This window comes from Barbatula barbatula (assembly GCF_947034865.1).
Source record: "Barbatula barbatula genome assembly, chromosome: 22".
Taxonomy (NCBI): domain Eukaryota; kingdom Metazoa; phylum Chordata; class Actinopteri; order Cypriniformes; family Nemacheilidae; genus Barbatula; species Barbatula barbatula.
The window spans coordinates 13,941,140-13,965,984 of NC_136785.1; the positions used below are offsets into that span (position 1 = coordinate 13,941,140).

Sequence of the window (24,845 nt, forward strand, 5' to 3'; positions counted from 1 at the left end):
GGTCCTTCTGTTGCCGGGCAACGCTCTTTAAGAGGGATTTAAAAGAAATAAATAATGCAGCAAACAGACTCTTCTGGTTTTTTAACATTGAGCGAACGTGTCTCACCATCAGTAATGGCATGTTCACCTCTCATACTCATGGGCCTTGAGCGAGAGACAAGGGTGTGATTGTGGATGAGATGGCAGAAGTGCTTTTCTGTTGTACCTGACCAAGGTCATTTGAGCTAGAACTGTTTTAGTGAACATGATGTACTAATGTGTAAAGATACCATGTCTCTCTGGCGTTCTCTTTAAACTAGATGATGGTGAATAGATGACAGAATTATAATTTTGGGTGAACTGTCCCTTTTAGGCATCAGCTTGTACCCAACATCACACAACGTGTCTGTAATGTTCTCTCATTTGTGCGCTGCATTGAAATAAACGTCTTATAAATGAATAAATGTAATGTAAAGACCTGTTGTCTTGAATGCACTGAATTTACAAGTATGTTTGTAGAATGGTGGATTTAAAGGGTCTTTCCAAAAATCCATGTGTCCAATTCCTGTCTCTAGTTACTATCAGTTCATATGTGAAGTTAATGAAGGGTAAAAGAACATTGTGTCAGCCATTCGGTCACCTTTTGTAAATTATAGACCAGCAAATGATGCATCTACTAACACGCAATACGTAAAGCTTCAGAATTATACATTAACAAGGTTTCTCTCTATAGGCTGATAATGCGCTTGTTCCCAGAGCCGTTTAAACATGTTGTGTCTCTTGTGTCAAACCAACGTGTCTAAATGAATACATTTCGGGCCCATTGAATCTAAAGCCCATCATGTGTTTGGTACTTTTTCAAATGATCTCATCGTTGGCTTGACGCAAAGATATTGCTTAAAGGGAGGGAAAACGCAAGCAGGCCTCTGTGATGAACGTTGCGTCTATCCTCATCAGACAATAGCTATCATTGTCTCAAGTGTACGGGTCAGTGTGTCACTGACTGTATCTTTATTTGAGGGATTGTGTCACACTCTAAAGTGTCCTGTTATGAGATCCGTCACAAAGAGCGTCTGCGGGTCAGCCACTGTCAGAGCTCAGCGCATGAGGCAAAACGAGGTCAGTGAAACTGAAAGAGTGACCTTTTGCTTCCTTTGTGATCACTGTGTCATGTTCGCCTGAGTCACTCGTCTGCTGGGAGATGATGCAGGAAAAGTTGAATGGCTGTGTACACACATACTGTATAGATGTAGCTCGTGGTTTTGGAATATTCTGTTTCTTCGCTCTGTGACAAACTTCAGCATTAGATGGCATTCAGGGGTGTCGTCTGAGGTACAGAAATGGTGAGGTGAACAGATATGTAATTGGTTGTAATGTCAGAGGAAATCAAGTGCAGCAAAATGTTTTCCCGAAACATAAAGGAAGAGCTCTCGTAGTGCATCAAGGCTGATATCCCTGCATCTGCCTCACAGACATGCACTGTTTAGTCAGATGAACAGACAGACAGATGGACACACATACACACAGAGATAGAAACAGACTGACAGATACAGACATAAATAAACAAACAGACAGATACTGTACAGACATAAATAAACAAACAGACAGACAGATAGAAACAGAAAAATTTCGACAGACATACAGGCAGAAAGACAGAAAAGACACAGATATACAGCGGCGAAAATAAGTGTTTGACACATCAGCATTTTTATCAGTAAGGGGATTTCTAAGTGGGTTATTGACACAAAATTTCCACCAGATGTAGCCCTCAAGCCAAATATTGAATTCATACAAAGAAATCTGAACATTTAAGTATACAAGTTGAGTCATAAAAAATAAAGTGAAATGACACAGGGAATAAGTATGGAACGCATGAAGTTTACAAGGTGCAAATGGCATAGAAAGCCAGGAGATCACCTGAAATCTGTCAGTATTGAGAGAGAAACCCTGCCCCCTATAAGTACTAATTGATATCAGCTGCTTTAGTCCTAGTTGATGGCCTATAAAGGCTTCTCGTTACCTAGGAGGCACACAGGAAAGACTTCATGATGGGTAAGATCTCGCTGGAGAGCTTTGTAATCGTATCGTATCGTATCGTATCGTATCGTATCGTATCGTATCGTATCGTATCGTATCGTATCGTATCGTATCGTATCGTATCGTATCGTATCGTATCGTATCGTATCGTATCGTATCGTATCGTATCGTAGAAAAGCATTTTGATGGGAATGGTTATAGGTGCATTTCCAGAATGCTGAATGTTCCTTCTCATAGAGCCAAGAACCACTCGGGCAGAACTTCAGGAAGACCTTGCATCAGCAGGTACTGTTGTTTCAAAGAAAACTACAACGCAAAGCACTGAACTGCCATGGCATCCATGCACGCTCACCACGCAAGACTCCATTGCTGAACAAAAAGCATGTTGAGGCTCGGTTTAAGTTTGTGGAAGAGCATTTGGATTATTGGGAGACTATAGAATGGTCAGATGAAAGCTAAATTGAATTTTTTGGCAGTCATTCTACACACCATGTTTGGAGAAGAAATGGCACTGCCCAACACCCCCAGAACACTACACCAACAGTTAAGTTTGGGGGTGGAAGCACCGTGGTTTGGTGCTGCTTTTCAGCAAGGGGTAGTGGCAGACTTCATATTATTGAAGGCAGAATGAATGGAGAAATGTACCGGGACATTCTGAATAAAAATCTGCTGCCATCTACCAGAAAGCTGAAAATGAAAAGAGGGTGGACATTTCAGCAAGACAATGATCCCAGTCCAAGGCCTCGACTGGTCTCTCCATACAAGAGGCGTCTAGAAGCTGTAATCCCCAACAAAGGCTTTTCTACATAGTATTAAATAAAGTGTGTTCAATACTTATTCCCTGTGTCATTTCACTTTTATTATGACTCAACTTGTATACTTAAATGTTCTGATATCTTTGTATGAATTCAATATTTGGCTTGAGGGCTACATCTGGTGAAATGTTTTTGTCAATAACCCACTTAGAAATCGCCTTACTGATAAAAATGCTGATGTGTCAAATACTTATTTTCCCTGCTGTAGGAAGGAAGGAAGGAAAGAAAGAAAACAGATATCTGTACAGCTGTGCAAAATTGTGAGAGATTGAAAGCATTGTAGACATAAACTTGATTTGAATGCACACAGACAGGCGGTCAAGCAGACAGATACTTTAGATAGAAGACGTCCACACGGGTGGGCTAATCATGCCTGAAATGGTTGTATTCATAAACTTCAAAATAATGTCTCTATTCTTGGAAGTAAAAGGCGAAATCATTCTCTCTGATCTCTTTCATTCATCTGCTGGGTCAAGCAAGGAAAAGAGCTGTTCTTGCTTCAAGGAGGTTTTGCACAGAGCTTTAATAAAGAAAGAAGGCATTGATAGTGTCCACAGGACCCAAAACACGAAGAGTCCAGAAGTACTGATGTGAAGTGCACAAACATCGCCCGGAGGTAAATGACAGCACAGCCAATCATGTCAAGCAATGTGTAACTGGTAGCGATGTGGCAGCAATGATATAAGCAAGTGAAAGCTGCTGCAGTGCATGTTGTCATAGCAATGCTTTTACAGCCGTAACACCATACAGCACACATACAGTGCAGCCTGAGTTCTGTTCTACTAACCTAAAGGAAATACTAAGAAGATTATAAAAAAAATACAGCAGTACATGATTGTCCAATGCAATGTGTTCTTGCAGAAAGCATGCTCTTGTTTAAAACATTTGAAAAGTGTTTTTGTATAGAACCTTATCTTGTGCATGTTCACACCAAATAAAATATGTTCTTAGAAAGTTTTGCTAACATTATTTTGAATGTTTATAACATTATGTAAGAAAACAAATTATGTAATTGCTAAATGTTAATAAAACGTTATACAACTATTGGCATAATGTTGATAAACTGCTATTGTAACGTTATTGCAAGGACATGTTTTGATCATTTTGATGAAACGATAAGTATGTAGACAAAGTTCTGAGAATGTTTCCTGTTAGCTTACTGTTGCAAAGTACAATTTATGCAAATGATCTTGAGCGTGTTTCTGTTCTTTGCGAAATCTTTTCACACGTTATCTTGTGTCACACTTGTTTTTCTGTGTCTTTGGTGTGTCATGAGTTGCCCATGCATGTATTAGACACGTAAAATTGCAAACATTTAAGTGTCAGAACGAAAGATGCATTCTATCTAAAAGCGAATGCTCACCCAGACCTGCATGAGACGCCCCGTGTAACTCCACCCTCACAAATCCACGTCAGTTCGTTGTATGAATCGACTAAGACCGCCCAAATGTAAACGCAAGTGAGGTGGGCGTACCTGTAAGAACATTTGTTCTGGAACCTGATGTTGCAAATATGGTGAGAGGCGTTACATTCCCGTCACACAGTTGCAGTATTCCACCAATCGCTGGCCAATCATAGCACACCTCGTGAAACAATCCTCGTGTTTGAGAGAGGCGGGGCAAAGTGGAGATACAAACATGCACGGTATGTGGCAAAAACCTTAAATCGTGTACACACACATTGCATTACATCTACAACAAACGATAATATTCGTTTTAGCCGTTATACATTCCCCTTTAATGTCCAATTCTCGCTATTATCAAACAACTCAATAAACTCCTAATTGTTTGCTTATTACTAGTGATGTAGTTGTCAGGTTTAGGTATTGGGTAAGATCAGAGATGTAGAATGTGGTCAGAATATCGTGCTATAAGCAACTAGTTCATATTGACAATTGGTCCCCATAGTGTGTTTCTACATTTACACATTCTTCTCTATACAAAACCTCCTCGAGTATGTTCCTACCTTTACAAAGTGCACAAATGTTTTATTCAATAGCCAAGGTTGAGCACGTCCTGACTTTCTTTCTTCCACGTGTTTAATTCAACAGAAATGTTCTTTCACGTGATCTGTCCTGTATTCAAAATACTGTGATCGTATTCTATAAGAAACTGAGGAGTTCATGCAAAGGACTCGCTTTGTTTTCATCCAACGAGAGACACGTTGCTGACCCACTTTGACGTAAGCGTCTTACACCCATAAGTTCGCATATCGACCGAGCAAACGCACACGCGTCATAACCACGACCACACCAGACAAGACCCCATTCAGACAAAACCACGACACCGCCACAGCTTTGTGGTCCAGGCTGTTAAAAAGGAGGAGCGACATTTGACGCCCGTTGTGTGGAGCAGCGAGCGCTCATGACAGCAGCGCGTCGCGCCCGGAACGCCAGTGTGGGCGTTTCATGACGCGCGTGAATTACAGGTATCCATTAACCGTCGCGCGGATCACTAACGCTTCAGGTTAACATTAGTGAGCACTATCGATCCTTTAACTTTATCACGTCCACCCCATCACAGCGTGTCGCGGGTCTGAGCATCAGCTCATCGTGACTGGAGGATGCGCATCACGTAAGTGCCTTCAATGGATATCAATTTGTACACAGTACATCATTTACTGTCACGCGATGAAACGATGATCAAATACTGATGTTTAAGTTGTGCATGATGACTTGTGTGTGAGGGTTTATAAATGCTCTATAATGTGGTGTCCTTGAATATTGTCATGTTCAGTGAAAGGCGTTTATCTGTCATCACCTATTGCGCACTCAAAGCCTGGACGCAATGAAATAGATTATTTATTGATTCATTGTGTGATCAGACATTTGAACTCTTCAAAGCTTTCAGTTTATTTCTGCTTTAACATTAAAGCCAGCATTTTCCACGCTTTAATAATAACTTGTTGTTGAGCAAATATTTAGTAGCCTATCATTTCTGTTAATATAAGAATAATAAGAAAACTAGTTTATGAGATATGTAATATATATATATTCGTTATATATATATATATATATATATATATATATAGTATGTTATTATTATATATATCATTACTTTACTATATTATTATATTATTACTATATTAACATTAAAGCCAGCCTTTTACACGCTTTAATAATAATATTCATAACTTGTTGTTGAGCAAATATTTAGTATTATTTATATGATTATTTTTGTTAATATAATAATAATAATAATAAAACTCGTTTATAAGATATGTATTATATATTATGTTATTATTATATATATCATTACTTTACTATATTCATTTTGCTAATGTAAAACATATAAAATATGTAACGTATGGCTTATATATATTATATTATTTATATAATAATAAACTTTGTTAATAGGGAATGTCATGAAGGTTAAGCAAAGGCACATTCCTGCTAAATGGCTTGGTTAAGTAACAGGTGATGACAGTCTTCTCTTTATTCATTCATATTATGAGATCCAGAGTTTAACAGAGCATTGAGACATTATCAAAGTATGAACTGCAGGTATGACACTGCATATTTAATGTAAAGAGGTAACGTAGTGAGAACATCATAGAGAAAAGGTCATGACGGGACGGATTTAATCTCCTTCACCAAGGATACCAATCTTTTTTTGGATAGAGATGTTGAAGTGTGTGTGCTCGAAGCTGCTTACGTAACTCGTCTGAATCATAGCTATAATGGCATATTTATTTGTCGCCGGTTGAGAGCTATCATTAACATCCAAAGAGGTGCATGTTGAAAGCCACCATTAATGTTCAAGTAGCTGAAGTCTCAAAACACATCGGCGTATGCTGATGACACCATTCCCTCACACGCATTGTGTTTGGTTATGGAAAACTGTGTTTGCTCGCACTCTCACTTCGATGAAATTGAAACCTACCCCCTAAAGTTATTGTGCGAGTTGTGCTTGAACAGCTGGGGTTAATTACGAAACGGGCCGTCTTGCACAAAATATCTGTTTGGAAAATATGACAAGCTCAAAACTTATGACGGCTGCCCCTTCTATGTTCTTTCTCTTTGTTGAGCAGCGTGACTGCCGACATCCTCCGGAGATCTAAAGAGTCCTGATCTGCTCAGCGGAGGATCGCAACACACGCTGCGAGAAGCATTCCCTCATTGCACCAGCTGTCGGGAAAGCGCACCTGCAGTTATTCAGTTCTCCCAGTGGATCTTTGCACAGTACCGCCTTTCTTTTGCATTTTCATGACAACTTGAAATTTCCTGGAATGCTTTGACAGCGCGGTTGTTCTGAGTAAGGTCACCTGTCTTTGACCTCCGGCCCGTGGGAACCTTTAGGTTGGTTAGCTTTGAAAAAATGAACTCGACCAATTTATGGATTAACACTTCATGCTGTTAAACAACAGGATTTATAGAAAGACAATGTAGAAAAATGAGTTGAATTGAGACTCGGCGAGTGAACTTTCCAACAGCGACGTGACCAGCACAAAGACTTTGAATCTTTTCCACTGGATGCTGGAGGGCCCAAATTTCATCGAGGTGTTAATCATGGTGATGTCGCAGGGCACATATACGTTTTTGGCATGCTTTGCCGGCTTCTGGCTGATCTGGGCTCTCATTGTCATGCTCTGCTGCTTTTGCAGCTTCGCCCAGCGCAAACTAAAGCGCCGCCGTGAAGAGAGATTAAGACAACAGTGTCTGCGGGCTCTGGAGATGGAGCCTTTGGACTGCGGTGGAGGGGGGTTTCCTCCGAGAAATCAGCCTCAGTTCTGCCCACCCCTTCAGATTATGTCCCCACCGGTGCCTGTGACCCACACCCTCCCTCAAGGAAACTGGAACAGCCCGGAAGGTAGGAAGTTGAAAAGCTTAGCACATGAAGCAAACTTTAATTGACAGAGAGGTTCATGTTTATCACAATCCAGTCTTAAGTAGCACAGGAAACATTTTAGGTAAAAGCCAAAAATACATTGTATGGGTAAAAATTTTAGATTTTCTTGTATGTCAAAAATCATTTGGATATTAAGTAAACATCATGTTAAATCAGCTTTATTTATATAGCGCTTTTTACTATTTTAATTGTTACAATACAGCTGTACAAGAAAACATTGACATAAGCAAAACATGTAAGGTTCTGCAAGTCAAAACACAGGTCAAATATCCGACAGATCAAAATTCCTATATGCAGTGTAAATTAAATAAAACTATAAAATTCTAGCGGCCCCCCGGCCAGGAAAACAGTGCAAAACAGTGGCGAGGAAACCAGGCCTAACCAGGGGATTCCAGTTTCCCTCTGGCAAAAGATGCAAAATAAAAAAAATTGATTTATGATTATCATCGATAATCTAATAGCGGCTGAAATTTTGTAGAGTCGCCACGTCCTTTGTCATCACAGCTTTTGTCAGGTCTGGGAATGGACTGCGTCCTGCCCGCTCTAGTAACCTTGGAACAATGAGACAAGACTGGCTGAGAGTAGAGTACTGTTCTGCACTCTTTGATGCAACAAATGCATCAGTTGTTATTGGAAGTGTCCCTGGTTCCGGTTGATCTAACTAGTGCAGCCTAAACCTTCAGATTATTTACATTATGATAGTGTAGTGTATGCAAGAATAAAAATATGCGTCTTAAATCTAGATTTAAACTGACTATTAGAGTGTGTCTGCCTCCTGGACAGTATGGGGAAGACTCCCAGTTTAGGCGCTAAATAGGAAATGGATCTGCCACTTGCACTTGATTTTGAAATTCTAGGTATTACCAACTGACCTGAAGCCTGAGAGCCAGACCCGTCGCCAGACCTCAGTCTTAAGGGGGGCATATGAAATGCATGGGAGGGCACACTTATTATTAGCCTACAGTACGTATACTTATAATAATCGTATACTCTATTCGCGCAGCACGTAATCATCACCTTAAACAGAACCAACAGCGATAGCCTATAGCCTACACCACATTACATAGAAGCAATTTTATGAATATCCATAAAACACTTGACTATACAACATATTAGATGTAACACCAGTAGCATCTCTCAAACATTGCATTTTAAAGCAGTCAACAGAGAGATATGCATTGCCATGACACACACACACACACACACGCACGCACGCACGCACGCACGCACGCACGCACGCACGCACGCACGCACGCACACACACACACACACACACACACACACACACACACACACACACACAGAGACTTTGAACCTACCGGTACTTTGAGTGGAGGCAGCGCTGTCCTCTCTCCAGTCCCTCCTGTCAGTACAGCGGGAGGCGGCGTTTCTCCGAGCAGAACCTCCTCATCAAAGTGTCCTTCCACTCGGACTTAAACTTGTGAGTGAGGTCCTTTTCAAAAGCAAGCTGAATCAGCTGGGCCTTGCGTTTGTGCAGCATACTGCGCCGATGCTCTTTTCCTGTCTCTCTACGTTTTTCTGAATCTCTCCACATTGCTTCACATGCTAAATGTTCTTTTGAAGCTGCATGCTTATTTAAGCCCTTGCCTGTTTCGATTGCATGTTTCCAATCATTGAATCCCTTAATGGAGAAGGACGCGTCCGACGATGCAGATTTGAATTTCCTGCAGGCATAACAAAATGCGGAGTCCTTTTCCACCGAGTACTCAAGCCGGGCCCTGTTCAAATACCAGCTAGAGGAAAATAATCGCTTTTTTGAACCAAACATTTTAACTGGATATTTCTTCAACACAACCTGTTTGGGTTTATCTGTGCCGAGGTCACTCACACCCACTGATTCAACAGGCAGTTGTTGTGGCCCAAATGCTGCCCCAGTCGCGGTTGCACTTGACCTGCCAGGCCCCTGGTCGGGCTCCACGGAGCTAGCATCAGGCTCAGCCTGTCGTCCAGGGTCTCCTTCTCCAACATCAGGCGTCGGTGTCGTTTCAATTGTGGCAGAGGAGACTGTTGGTGGGCTTTTCAACCACTTACGGATATCCATCGTCTTATATACGGTCTATGATCTGAAGCAAGTAAGCGAAAACTCATCCAGTTTTTAAAAATTCGCGGTAACTGTTGAGCGGCTACACTGACGTAGGCAACGTCAAGTACGTAGCCTAACGTTCTTTTTAGTAAGGCCGTGATAGGCTGTTGCAGTGTAGATTCCCATCAATCAAACAAAATCACACCATTGTTTCTTTATATATTAATGTTTTAATGATAAAGAATGCAACATTAATGCAAAACAAAATTAGCAACTATGATAATATAAAATTACTGTATTTTTTAAGAGATCTGTGCCTCAAGTGGGGGGGCACAAGCATTTTTGGGGGCGGGCCCGGCCCCCTATGGCCCGCCCATAGCGACGGGTGTGCTGAGAGCGTAGTGCACGTGAAGGACTGTAATACAAGAGAAGTTCTCTCGAGTAGTGAGGAGCTAAACCATGCAAGGCTTTATAGACAATAAGCAATATTTAAAAGTGAAGGTAAGGTAACCAGTGCAAGGTTAATAGAACCGGGCTAATATGCTCATACTTGTTTGTACGTGTAAGAACTCGAGCTGCCGCATTTTGGACCAGTTGGAGTTTTTGTAATAGGCCTGCAGGGCAACCACCTAATAGTGCATTACAGTAATCTACTCTTGATGTCATAAAGGCATGTATAAGCTTCTCTGCATCTGATGGTGACAGCATATGACGTAATTTAGATATATTTTTAAGATGGAAAAACGCAATCTTACAGGTGTTGGCGACCTGGTTCTCAAATGACAGAGTACTATCGAATATAAAGCCAAGATTCTTAGCTGAAGATGAGGGTTTTATGGAACATCCATCAATAGTTAAGCAGTATTCTTGGTTGTTACGTAGGGCGGTTTTCGGTCCAATAAGTAACACTTCAGTTTTGTCCGAGTGCAGTAATAAGACATTTTTACTCATCCACTTTTTTATATTGACTATGCATTCCACTATTCGATGGAATTGCTGCATTTCATGAGGCTTCGAGGAAATATAAAGTTGCGTATCATCAGCATAACAGTGAAAGCTTACTCCGTGTCGCTTTATTATATCTCCTAGAGGTAGCATGTATAATGCAAAGAGCATAGGCCCTAAGACTGAGCCCTGTGGTACACCGTACTGGACTTGCGATTTGCGTGATACCTCATTGTTTATTGCTACATATTGAAAACGGTCGCATAAATAAGATCTAAGCCATTTCAAGGCTGTTCCCTTAATACCGACATCATTTTCAAGTCTATGTAGGAGCATGCTGTGGTCAATGGTGTCAACTGCAGCGCTAAGATTTAGCAGAACCAATAAGGAGATACAACCTCGGTCGGACGCCATAAGCAGATCATTTGTAACTCTGATCAGAGCAGTCTCTGTGATGCGCTCCTAAATCCAGACTGGAAATCTTCATTAATCTCATTCCTTTGGAGGAAGTAACATAATTGAGTTGAGACTACTTTTTCCAGAACTTTAGATATGAAAGATAGATTCGAAATAGGTCTGTAGTTAACTAGTTAGATTTTTTTTGATGAGGGGCCTTATAACAGCCACCTTATATGCTTTAGGCACATGTCCTAGTGTCAGAGATGAGTTAATAATGCTAAGTAGAGGATCTATAATTTCTAGGAGCATCTCTTTCAGTAGATTTTTAGGTATAGGGTCTGCATGTAGTTGACCACGGTAAGCAGGGAGAGGGCCAGAGAATATTACATTGTTATTACATATTACACACAAACTGACATTGTGCTTGCGAGCTCACATACCTCTTTAATATTATCTTTTGTGATCTCCGATTGACGGAGTCGAACATCATTTGAGCCGACGTGAATAACAATCTTACTGAATTTACGATTAGCCTTAGCCAGCACATTTAAATTTGACTTGATGTCAGGCGTTTTGACTATGGTGGCTGGTGCCTCTATGTTAACGTTCCGAACAATAGAATCACCGGTAACTAGGGCACTTTCAGCAGGTTTCTCAGTCGATGCGTCACTGAGCGGGGCAAACCTGTTCGAGAGTGTAGTCAGAACGGTTGAGTGATGTTTTGATCTGCGACTACACCGTCTCACAGTCACAAAGTTTCCCAGCTGAGGGGATCTTCAACCAGAACCGAGCTGTGGGCGCTAACGTTGCAAGCATCCAAAGTGTTTTCTACCGTCCTTACATTCTTACTATCCTCAGATAAAGATTGGATGCGAGACTCTAATTCTGAGATCTTCTCTGTCAGCCTAGCTATTTCCCAACATTTATCGCATGTAAAGCCCTCGCCGCTGACAGAGAAGGCTAAGCTAAACATTCGCCATGAGGTGCAAGTAACAATAATACGAGGAGAAGCCATAACTCACCGGGTTTGAAGAGTAATTGTGACTTACCAAGATTCATGTTCCAAGACAATATTTTGTAAATTTCCGACCCTAAATATATAAAAACTTTATTTCTGTGAGTGGTTGGCCTGCTACAGAGCCTCTGATTAACAACTTCAAAGCCAATTTTCTCAATATTTAGATTTCTTGGCACTCTCAGATTCTGTTTTATTTATTGTCATATCCTAACATCCCACACCTCAGTAGAAAGCTTTATTATTCAGCTTTCAGATTATGTAAAAATCTCAATTTTGACAAATTTACCCATAAGACCTTGTCCAGGGTCACATATTGTTTTATTTAGCCCAACATTTTTGATGATCAATAGTTTTAAAGCGCATGCCTTGACAAACCCATTAAATCAAAATGGAGTTTTGTGAATCTCTGTTAGCTTTGAGGCTGTAACATGGATCTTACTTTTTCTAAAAGTGTATACTTGTACAGATACTTAATAATATATAATAATTCTAATTCCCTCCCAAAAAAACAATTCTTACATAGTTTACTCACCCCCATGTCATTCCAAACCAGTAGGACCTTTCATCTGTGAAACACAAAATATGTTTAAAAGAACCTTGTTACAACGAAACCCCCTGTTGTAACAAAATTGGCCCCATTGACTTTCATTGTATGGACACAAAACCACAGAGACTTAAAAGATCTTCTTTTGTGTTCCATAGAAGAAAGAGTCATATACAGGTTTTGAACCGCGTGAGGGAAAATGATTCATGTCAGAAATTATATTTTTGGGTGAACTATTCCTTTAAAACTTTGGACAAACTATCATCCAGCATTCCAAATATGGAGCAACGGAATCCAGTACCCAAACCAAGAGAAGTCTACAACTTTATCACTTTAGAATATAACAAACCTGCCGTGTCACCATTAACAAAGCCCTAAAGGATCTCCTCATGAGAAAATCTCAATACCTCACACAGTGCTGGCAGTGTGACGCACATTCTTTCATGTATGACATGGTAACAGTGAGTTGTGGGTGTTGTGGAGGCAAAAGAGTACAGGAGGTGAGTTGGAGCCGGCTATAGTCGTGAGCTCCGGCAGACAGGCAGACTGCCAGAGACGGTGGATCCCTGACCATGAGCAAAGAATGCCCTTTTAAACCTGTGCCAGACATACAGGACAGATGACCACCCATTAAAACAGAGTCTCAGTAATAAGTCAGCACATAAAAGAGTGAGAATAAGAAAGAATCTTGGTCTTGAAGACACGCTGTGCTACTGTACAACATCCTCATTTTGTCCACTCGGATGCTTTTGGCACATGAGAAGATTTATTTGATGGGATTGTATGTAGAACTATTAGTTTGTTTTCCCAATGTTTTTATTTAATTTGTTTAAAATATATAGTTCATGCTTTATAGTCAGCAGCCATATCACCCTGTAGCCCAAGACTGGTGTGCCCACTGGAGCTAAGCAGCGCTGAGCCTGGTCAGTACCTGGATGGGAAACCTGCTGGGAAAACTAGGTTGCTGCTGGAAGAGAGAGACCGGCAGGGGGTGCTCACCCTGTGGTCTGCGTGGGTCCTAATGCCCCATTATAGTGACGGGGACACTATACTGTCAAAAAGCACCTAAACTGAGGACTGACTTTTAATGTGGTCATTAAAAATCCATGGTCATCCTAAAACAAGGATACCCTTCAAATAAGAGTGGTGTAACCCCGGCATCCTGGCCAAATTCGACTCTATACATCATGGTCTCCTAATCATCCCCATATGTACAAATTAGATTTGTAACTCTGTCCAATAAGTGGTGGGTGTTCTGGCGCAATATGGCTGCCGTCGCATCATCCAGGTGAATGCTGCATATTAACGATTTATAATTAGATACTGTGTATGAGTTATCGTTATCGGCCAAAATTCATTTCAAATGTAAACAACGAGCTACAAGGGACTGAAGGGATCGTCTGCCAAACCCGAAAAGCTCTAAAAATAGTAATTCACTTCAATGTTATACAGTGCAGGGGTTCCCAAACCTTTTGGGGCCAGGGACCACTTACAGCCACTTTTTCCAAGAGTGATCAAGCATATGCTTCCTACAATTTGTACTCCTAAATGCCATTGTGCTTTATTGCATTGTAATATTCACCCTAATTCACCACTTCAGACCTTTTTTTCAGAACAGAAACACATTTCAATTAATACCACTTATACTTGCAAACAGTGGGTCATCATTTATATTTGACACCTTCAGTAATTGATCTTAAAAGCTTTCATAAATCAACAGTAGCAAGACTGTAATATAGCTCTTTTAAACACAAACATTAAAAAGATTATGAGTATAAGATTATTAATAACAATAAAGAGATGATTCACCCCAAATGAAAATTCTTCCATCATTTACTGTCATTATTTAGTTTCTTTCTTCTGATGCACACACAACAAGATATTTTGAACAATATGGCAAATCCAACTCCAAGTTCCCCAGTTTAATTTGGTTAAAAAGAAAAAAGCTTTGGTTACGCACATTCTTCAAAATATCTTCTTGTGCAGAAGAAAGAAAGAAACTCATACGGGTTTGGAACAACTTGAGGGCGAACAAATGATGAATGAAGTCAAACAAATGAAAATGAATATCACCAGTAATAATAAATATTCTTATATCAGCAGTATGGATTATGCTTTTTTATGAAATGTCATATTATACTGCCACTGTATAAAAATCTTTATCCTGTCTCGGTGACTCTAAGCCATATTAGCTTAGGTCTGTTTGAAAGGGGCTATATTCGTCTCCGTGGATTCACTGTTCTCCCTTTGATATGAGCGCTTGTTTGTCAGGTGCGCTCTGCCATGTGACATGAAGATGACACTTTTGTGTGCATACAACAAGACACTGACTACTTAATTACTTAAGACAGATATATGATTTGTTGTTTGGAGGAAGATTATGTTGTATATCGTTGTTTAATGAAAGATGTGTCATTTGTGTTATAACAACATTAAGCTCAAGAGTTACTGGAACCGTTCCATTATTAATTGTACGGATCTAGTCTGAAAGTCTGCCAGCGGGACATTAAACATGAAGTGTTTGTCCGAACTCACAGAGTGATTTGCGAGACAACGCAAAAGCATTAAAAATATTTTTCACCGCCATGTCTAGGGGCTCCGGTTTCAAGCACAAAGTACACCTTGTTGTGCCAACCACCCACAACACATTAGTATTTTTCCGCTGGAAATTCTAAAGATAGATACTTGAATAATAAGCTGGTCTTCAACTTCCATTGTGACTGGTCTCAGGCAGGACTTCATTTATGTTGTCCAACGTCATCTGATCACATTTATTTTAGAGGTTATTTATCCAAAGCTGATGTCTGCTTTTTGCATATTACTTTTAAGTGATGCCTACTACCATTTTGGAAAAAAAATTGGTGCACTATATCCATTTTAAAAAGATGAAATGAAAATTCTGTCATCATTTGCTCACACTCAAGTTGTACCAGACTGTATACATTTCTTTGTTTTGATGAACACAAGGAAAAATGTTAGCAAGTGACATTCCTGGGACATCGTTGACTATCAAAGTAGTGTTCCGCAGCTTCCGCAGAACAAAGAAATGAATGCAGCTTTGGGACAACTCGGGGGGAGTAATTCATCACAGAATCCCTTTAAGGTCAAGTTATCTACAAATTTCTCCAATTGCTTTAAACACACACTGATAACATGTATAACTTGGATGCACTCTTGAATCAAATGCATCTACTTGAAATTTTTCTGCAGTTTGCGACATCTGTTTAACTTGAACTCACTCAAGAACCATGTTTTTTTTTTCTCAGCAGACACAGATGTCTTCGGTAAACCACCTTGCTACGAAGAAGCCGTACTGATGGAGGACCCACCGCCCCCTTACAGCGAAGTTCTTGCTGACCCTAGAGGTGGAACTTACACCAAACCAACAACCCGGTCCTCCAGGGTACACCAGGAGCCCGAGACCAGCAAGCTGGCTCCCATGACTGTGTTTCCCCATCATGGCTACTCCTCCCTCATACGCCTGCCGTCCACCAGACGATGGGACTCGCTTGGACACCTCCTGTCCACCATGGACCTCAACCACAACAACTTGCCAGTAGAGCCTCAAGCCTCTGCCATTGCCACGATGCCCCGCGGGGGTCGGACTCACACAGACTCAGGCTTGCGGGGCCTCCACGGTTTGGATCAACACTATGGTTTGCCCACGGCCTTCCCACTTTTGGGGCGAAGCACAGCGGTTTGAGACCCTGCTTGTATCGCGAAACAGACCTTGTTGTACAAGCTTTTGAATGTTGTGAGATTTGGTGTCCAAACACGGTGAGAGGATGATTAAGATTCTATATTGTATTTGAGAAAGAGAGCGGATTTGATCCATCATATTCTCCTTTTTTACTGGTCCTCTCTGTGGCATATCTGCCTGATGTAGAGCAGCAGCTATTATGTGAACGCTGTTGCCATGGCTCCCGGGAGTCATCTGCAGCCCACCAACGCCTTGCCCCTCACATCTTCTCAACCTCACTTCTCATATGTTGCTCACCAATATAACACAAATTACTTTTCAAACCCCGTCGTCGTAAACTGGGGATAACAAAAGAGCATAGAAAAATAACAGCGGTCATACTGTAGCTACCCAATGCTGCTGAACTGTGAAAAGCATCGTTTTATAAACTGTGAAACAACATGAAAACAATCTTTCAATGTATCTGAATTTTTCCAGACGGATTTTAGACTTTCGGCGAGCTAAAGCTCACCATTACAGACTGCAGATCCTTTCGAGCTGGCCGCTCACATTTGCGCACCCAAGTTCGTTTTTATTTAAACATAGAAGCGCGGCAAGCGTTGCAGCGAGTTGAAAATATGACATATTTTTGGAATGACGCAAGCGCACTGCAGGTCATGTGACAAGAGCCAACCAATCAGCTTCACCTCAGCAAAGACGAGGACAACATAATCTAGTAGCTATTGCAATGGATTTTCGGTGCTGAGCATCCATTCGTCCTTTGCCAGAACCTTCACGGCGAGCGCAGCTCGTGGTTGCTTAGCAACGGCAGAGGCCACGAGCTCCTCAAATATTTTTTAGACTCGAAGTGGGAACGGGCCCTAAAAATGACAATAGAAATGTCTCATTGGTCCAATTGGGTACACAGAGAGAGAAGGCCATTTATTATTATTATTCTTTTTTACTCTTTCTGTGTCACTGTATGAAAAACTGTTATTTTCTCCCGATAACATTAAACCTCTCGAATGAAAGAGCCAATGAATGTGTATTTGAAAATGCCTTAACATTTTCATACAACGCAAAGTTGTCCACTTTACTCCCCGCTGGTGTTGCAGCTGTAACACTCAGGACAAACACCGGTGCTTGTCAGCGGTAGACCAGCCTGCTATTTCTCATCAGTGTTGTCATTTCTGCATTGTGAAAAGCTTTTAGGTTTTTCTTTTATTGCCATCATTTGCCATTATGTTTCCGTGCCCTTAAACAACTCTACCTCAACCCATCCAATGACTGCCTTTGTCGTTTTCCCGGCTTTCATGCGTGTGCTTGATGCTCTCGAATGACATTTGATTGAAACAGGATCCATTTAGAAAAGTTGAAAAGCAATTAGCGGCCTATGTAGATGCGTATTCGTGCATCATGCTTTTATAATGTAATGGTGATGTCATTGGTTCATGACGGACATGAAATGCGTAATTGTGGAGATCATTATCAAAGCACAAACATAACGGAATCCCATAGTTCAATAGTGTTCATTTGCACTTATTCCGAAGTTGCGCAATTGTATCTTTCTTTATTAAAATCCAAATGAATCCTAGTTAATGATGATAAATAAGAATAGGCCGATTCAATTCATTTTGTTCGGATTTCAATCCATTGTGTATTTGATATTATGACCATGTTATCAATGCTTCACAAATAAGTGGGCTGGAACGTCCTGCGGCCAACTGTCAATCACTTCGACTGAACCATGAATGGGTTTGCCCAGACTCCTGCAAAGACAATCAACAAAATAGTGGATTTGTTTTTGCTATTTTATTGCACCTTAATCCAACCCGTCATTTAAAATGGTCCCCAGGGCTCTCGAGATGTGTCTATAGCCCCAAAGTATGCCGAGCTTAATGGACTTTTGTTTATAACGTGATTGTTTTCCCATCTGTTTTAATTTATTCTGTTACATCACAACAAGGCACCTCTCCTCCAGCAATGTGTTGCTAAGCGACGGCAGCCGAGCGTGTGAATGTGTTTACACAGATGAAGTGAACAGTACCATCGCTGCACCGGGTACACAGAATTCTCACGTTCACGATGAGACGTGAATTTGCATATTTGAGACGTGATGCATAACAAATGTGTCCTGAGGGAAAAGACGATGATGTCTAAGCCACAGGACGCTTCGGATAGAGTTGGTGTCTGCTTTTTAAAGCATCATGTTTTGGGCACATTAAATACTCAGATATTTGCCCTCACCTCCGTCTTGACCTTAACTGTTTTCAGCAATGTGATCGGACAAAATTATTTTGACAATCTGAACTTCACGGTCTTAAATATTCATATATCATATATTACTTATTTGTAATGATCAAAAATGTAACGTGTAGCTGTTCCCCATGTCACGGCGACTGCAGTCCAACTGATTTGTTTTATTAGGTTGAATTTTCAACCATCACACTTTGTACCCGATTGGGCACTTTCCTTTTTGTTATTTTATACTTAGGCTCTTTTTAAGTTTGTTTAACTGTAAGGCTTAGCAGGCTTGCGACAAAATTAAAACCTCACATAAAATGACTGAACACTTAAAGAGTCCCTATAATGATGTAAAGCCAGATACGTGTGTAAGATGTCTGCTAAAGATCTGATAGGCGTCTTAGAAAAGTCAGTTTTGCGTTCTGTACGTTCTGAATCGTATACATCTTACAGACAGACATCTTTTAGATGTCTATATGACGGGATCTGACAGGAAACGTCTCGGAGACGTATTGTGGATGAGCAAACTCTTTCAGATGTCTTTTCACTGAACATATGTCGAGAAACAAGCGTCAAGCACTTTGTAATGTATTCGTGGAAAGTGCCATCATTGTGAGACCATCTGCCTAATCTGTTTGGAGATTTGTATTTGTTCGGTTGTTTTGATATAGAGCACAACTGCCTCTATTCATAATTCATTGATACATTGATTGACTTTCTAGAAATTGTCTGTGAATGTCGAACTGTGAAAGTGTTCATGCCGTGTTCGCATTGCATGCGGAGCTGTGGATTACTTCATAGCTGCCATGTATCTCCATTCTCACTTTTGTAAAAAACACACAACACACAAATTGAGGCAGTGAGCGCCAACGAGCTCTTAATAATAAAACTGAGTTACAAAATCCACTGTCTGTACCCCTTTAGGTACGGTTTAAAAGACAAAGAGCGCTTTGTAGAAGGATTTTAAAGTATTTTATTAACATACATAAGCACATGGCATGTCACAAAATTCTTGTGCTTGTTTCAAAAACAGCGTGTGAGAAGCGGACGGAAAAGGGAAGAGATAGAAAAAAATATTATTAAAAAAACAGAGAGAGAGAGAACTTTCAGGAGTTGCTAAGCCTTGCTTCAGGGGCAGAGAAGAAATGTTTGTAGTACAACAGCAGTATTAATAGTAATAGTAGTTGTTTTGAATTCATCTCCTAGTAGTTTGAGGGAGAACGAGAATAATAATCACTACCGAGGAGGTTGGAGGGAGCAAGTTACACTGAAGTCATTTCAAAAGGGGCAAAGTTAATGTTAAAGATGCAGGTCTCCTCCCACCCAAAAAGCTTTCATACTGAGCGGTCGTGTCTCACCAATGAAACCCAGTCCAAACGCATACCAACAGTTGACCGCTGGGCTGTGATTCCATAGTGTCTGAAGTACAGTTTACATGAGCACGAAATCAACACACTAAAGTAGAGCTATTTACACAACACTACATTGGTTAAGTCTTATTGCTCGCTTCTTTCACTTTTTTTGCAATACGGTCATTGTAACACAAGTTGTAATAATAAGGTTTAAAAAGGACGTGGCCTTTAAAATGATCATACTAAGGAAGACGAAGGACAGACGAGGCTAGCACAGTTGGCCAGTGAAACTCAGGTCATGGAGTTTGAGAGATATGCCCTTTAACACATAGATAGACCCCCTAGACCACCGTGGGTTGTGTCCGTGCTATTATCTTTGAGTAAAAGGGGTTAACCATAGTAAGTGACACATCTTACAAACTTACAGATCTCGTTTTGAAGCTATACAATAATTGGAGGTACATGAAAAACACGCTGGTTATATCAGCCTGATATCCCAGAAGAAGCATTAGTAGTTCAATGGTGACTCAAAAAAAAACAAGAAAAAGTATATCATGTTCATATTATTAATACTCGATTACAGTTATGGGGTTACAGTGGCTTAGAATGTGTGATAAGCGATTTCGGTAACACTTGTATTGAACTTGTATGTGTTGACATGAGTTCATCGGCTAACATGAATTTACAATAAACAATTCCTCGTGTTGGATCGTGAAGTTAATTTAAAACCATGTTGTAAGGCTTGTAACATACTGTAACTACGCAAATGCGAACGCTTCAACCACGCAAGCTCACTAGTCGCTGCATGCTGATATAAACTTGTAACACAAAATAGGCATTGCATTCTCCGTTCTGCCACTGGGGGCGCTACGGCAGGCATCCACATAAACATTCAAGGTATGCAAGTTAGTATGTTTTTAGTTGGCTACCTGAGTAATATCTGTTTTAATGGCAAACATTTTGAAGCTTGCATTATGACAACAGTAACTTTAAAACGAATGTTAAGTAGGTAGTACAAACTTGCAACGGCAGGCGTTTCGTTTTGTACTTGTGTTGAGTATATTGTCGGCCTGGCCTTCACGAAAAATAGAGAAAAACTCGTTCTTTGTTAAGTTTTTGTTAAACTACGCGCGCTTACATCATATGTACATGCACAAACACACCGGTCGATATAACAAAAACAAGTTCCAACTTAGTCACGTACGACTGTTATTGCCTAAGTTTGATAACAAATCAAAGCAAAATCTATTGCGGTTGTTCCAAAAAAAAAGACAAAAATCTGAATGCCATTGTTTATACACGATGTCTCATATGTAGTCAAAATATACATATGCCACCTGGCTAAAGTCCTAAAAGGCTCACACCAACGCAGTGCGAAACATCAACAAACTGGATATAATTGGCACAACACAAAATTGTTTGGTTATCACACAAACCCCCATCATTTTGTTGTTTGCTAAATCTGAATGGCACTCGAGTAAAGCTAAAATCTAGTTCTGACATGCCGTTTGACTTGAATAAGAAGGTTAAACCGGCCATGACCAACTGAGTCTAGGCGTAGCACTCGTACACATGTTGCGTAATTCAACAAAGCATCTATCACCTGCCTGGACATTTAACATGAAGTTCAACCAAGATCACAACCATGAAGCTGTAAAATGGAGGGAACTTGATTTAAAGAGACGAGATATACAGTATAACTAAATCTGCTACTACACACACCTGTTGGCACAGGGAGTCGATAGGTCACAGGTGAGCGCTAGATACACACTGTGCTATACTCTGCATAGCAACAAAATAGAAACCAAATAAATAAGAAACACATTCACGCACGCACACGCAAACCGAGAGTGCTCATACCCACTGGCATCTTTAACAATAACCCGAGGCCTTTTCTTGGGTGGCTAACGTTTTTTTTTTTGCTAAAACATTTTGATGCAAGACTTCCGTGATGTTTGTCAAATCAGGTTTCTTCGCTGTGTCGCTCCTAATCGTCATCTTCCATCACAGGGTCTGTATCCCAGCATGTGATGTCGATTTCTGTGGCACAAGACAGACATCTTATCATTGTTAAATGATCTTGAATGGAAATCACTATATTTTTGTCTTTTTCCTTTTTGTGTCTGGACGATCACAGAACACCTGGAGAAAAAGCAAACGTGCAGTATCGTCGCAGCTTTGTGGCGTTACCTATATGCTAGCGTACTCCACAATGTTGACAAAACAAACGGTTAGCAGGCAGTTTACACAAGACGACTGCAATGGAAATAAAACGAATGTGTGTTTACAAGCACATTAAAGGCAATGCACTGTTGCTAATATAAACAACGCTCGTTCGGAGATGTAAATATGCTCAGTGCCACATTCAGATTCATTACGCTAGTCAAGTGTTTAAAAACTGCACTTATATGACCAAACTTGAACTATTTTTAACGTAACATATATCGTCGCTGGCCGTCTGAAACCTTCGCTGTTTTTCAAGAAGGGGATAAAAAAATACTGTACTTTTTAAACCATTAAATACCGCGTTGTCAAAGCTGCCCAGCACTTTGCGGGAGTTTTCATTGGTTAAATAAAAACCCAGCGACAAAAAATAAAGGGTGACTAATAATAATGATTTATGGCAAATTGGAGAAGGACATGAGCTAAATATCCAGCTAGTGCATGTTTACAGTAGACTGCGATAAACACAAAAACAGCATATAGAATACAAGAATGCATCATTTTGGGGGGAAATGGACCAACAATATGAGACACACGTACAAGGTATTTTAAATTATATATTTCGTTCACAATAAAACTTTTAAGTATGGAATAAACTACCATAGTAAGTTATGGTTTGCTTTAGTGCTGCTGCAATGCACAGGTATTGTTAATAACTTTGAGATTTATAATCGTGGATCTTGTTTGATAAATACATTTACATTTAGTCATTTGGCAGACGCTTTTATGCAAAGCGACTTACAGATGAGGACATTTGTTATTTTTGTAACAAATCTGCTTAACATAGTATGTTGTGATTTTGCACTTTAAATGTTTTCCTTGAGATACACTCATAATTTAAGTGTGAATCACTGAAAGATGATTTAGGCAGATTATTGAATGATTTACCGTTATTATTTTGAATGCAATAGATATTATGATAATATCTGTATATTATACAGTAGTATTTTTGACACTATAGTGCCACGTAGTCAAAATCTGATATTGTTACAGCCCTAATCTGACCCCTATAACGGCTCCATTTTACAATTTCAATACATAATTTTGTTTTTTAAATTGCTGTGATCTCACCTGGTGGTTTGTTGTAAAAAACTGGTGTTGGATTCACTTTTGCAGTGCAGTCATCTGACTGGGCGAAATCCTCCTCCTGTGATTGGCTGAAATAGCCTTCACTTGCCTGCATAAACACAAACAAACAACTGTTTAAAACTCACTGCAAACGCAAACCACAGTGAAACATAGGATAACATGTGTAGTGTGTGCTCACCAATAACATCTAATGTTTTTTTATTCGATCACGTACACTAATAATGGCATAAAGTAAATGCTGCCACCTAGTGGCCAAGACAATTATGTACAAGGAGAAAAAAGATGAACAAAAGTCGACTTTAAATAAAACTTTGACTTTCATCATTTACTCACTATAATAACTTTCTTCTGCAGAACACAAAAGAAGGTATTTTGATGAATGTTGGTAGCCAAACAACACTGACCCTCATTGACTTATATTATATAGACATTTCTCAAAATATCTTTTACACACATGTTCTGAATGACATGCAGGTAAATAGATGATGACATTTTTATTTCCCTTTAATAAAAAAGCACTTTGATAACTCACCTGGGTCCCTTCTTTGAGCAGCGAGTCTCCATTGGTCAACAGCAGCTGTCCGTCATCCATGTCCTGACTGTCAGGCCCAGTCGCATGCTGGAGGGCCTGCTGGTAACTCAGCGTCATCTGGTCCGGTCCGGCCACATCCACCAGACTGGACGGCTCGTCTTCTGTGGCGGTGCGGTGGGGGGCGTCAGGTACCTCGTCGAAGCTCATGAGCGGCTGCGGGAGGCTGGGGGAGGAGCCAGCGAGATGAGGCTCTGGGGTGTCCTCCATCAGGTCCATGATGTGGGTGGCCTGGGAAGGAGCAGTAGCAGGTGCTGGACCGCTGTCCCACAGGTCTAGCAGGCTGTCGTCTGTGTTGACCTGCGGTGGGACGCTTTCAGGGGTCTCGATGATTTCTGACTCCTGCGTTGGGGTTTGCTTTGGAGATTCAAAGGCTGGACAGAGCAGAGGAAAGAGTGAGATCACTGACAACTACAGCCACGTAAACAATTGAGGGACCACAAAAAATCAAAACTCCGGAGTGACAGAAAGTCATCCAACAGCAATGTGAAAGACACACGAACACTGTGACAAATTCCAGGTTATCACATAAAAAATATGTTTTTAACTTTTCCTAAATATATGTAGAAGTATTACACCGTGTCTACACCGGACGCGACCGGCGCATTAGAAACCATTATCATTTTAAATTTTATCTACAATGGACACGGGACCGTGGTGCGGACACGGTGTTACTGCAATTGCTTAAAAGTGATTTTTTTCTGTTATTTCCAGCTGTTTTAATTTTCTGCAAAGAAAAGCAAATAGAAAAAATATATATTTTAAATTCGGGAGAAATATTGTTAGTAGTTCACAGAATGAAACAAAAATGATAATTTTGCCTAAACACATACCTAGAAATGGTCGATTGTAATTTAAGAAAAATGTGTCTGATAGGTCTCTTACTTTTTTAGGTTTCGGTTGAATACACCGTTGTATGATCATATCCTTCCTCTTCATATGAAAATGTTATTGAAATTTCGAACAGATACAAAATTAAGTAATTTAATAATAACAATGCTACACCACGTTCGGTGCAGATCCTGTCTGAAATACTTATTG

At 40.3% G+C, this 24,845-nt stretch overlaps 2 protein-coding genes across 5 annotated transcripts in view; one reads left to right on the forward strand and one right to left on the reverse strand.

Moving 5' to 3' along the window:
• Nucleotides 1–4,964: 4,964 nt before the first annotated feature.
• On the forward strand, nucleotides 4,965–17,933 carry prr7 (proline rich 7 (synaptic)). The gene is made up of 3 exons (XM_079486121.1): nucleotides 4,965–5,404; nucleotides 6,861–7,639; nucleotides 15,895–17,933. Exons 2-3 carry the CDS (start codon nucleotides 7,303–7,305, stop codon nucleotides 16,329–16,331), a joined length of 774 nt encoding a protein of 257 aa, XP_079342247.1. The 5' UTR covers nucleotides 4,965–5,404; nucleotides 6,861–7,302; the 3' UTR covers nucleotides 16,332–17,933.
• A 1,570-nt stretch (nucleotides 17,934–19,503) lies between these two features.
• The window catches only part of dbn1 (drebrin 1), a 62,752-nt gene continuing 57,410 nt past the window's right edge, over nucleotides 19,504–24,845 (reverse strand). For 2 of the 4 annotated variants that reach the window (XM_079486125.1, XM_079486124.1), the window contains exons 12-14: nucleotides 23,748–24,178; nucleotides 23,198–23,303; nucleotides 19,504–21,943 (exon numbers count right to left, since the gene is read on the reverse strand). In XM_079486125.1, the coding sequence (XP_079342251.1) occupies nucleotides 21,891–21,943; nucleotides 23,198–23,303; nucleotides 23,748–24,178 (590 nt within the window). In that variant the 3' untranslated portion in view covers nucleotides 19,504–21,890. The remainder of the gene's footprint in view (nucleotides 21,944–23,197; nucleotides 23,304–23,747; nucleotides 24,179–24,845) is intronic. The other 2 variants (XM_079486122.1, XM_079486123.1) reach the window with 1 other exon arrangement.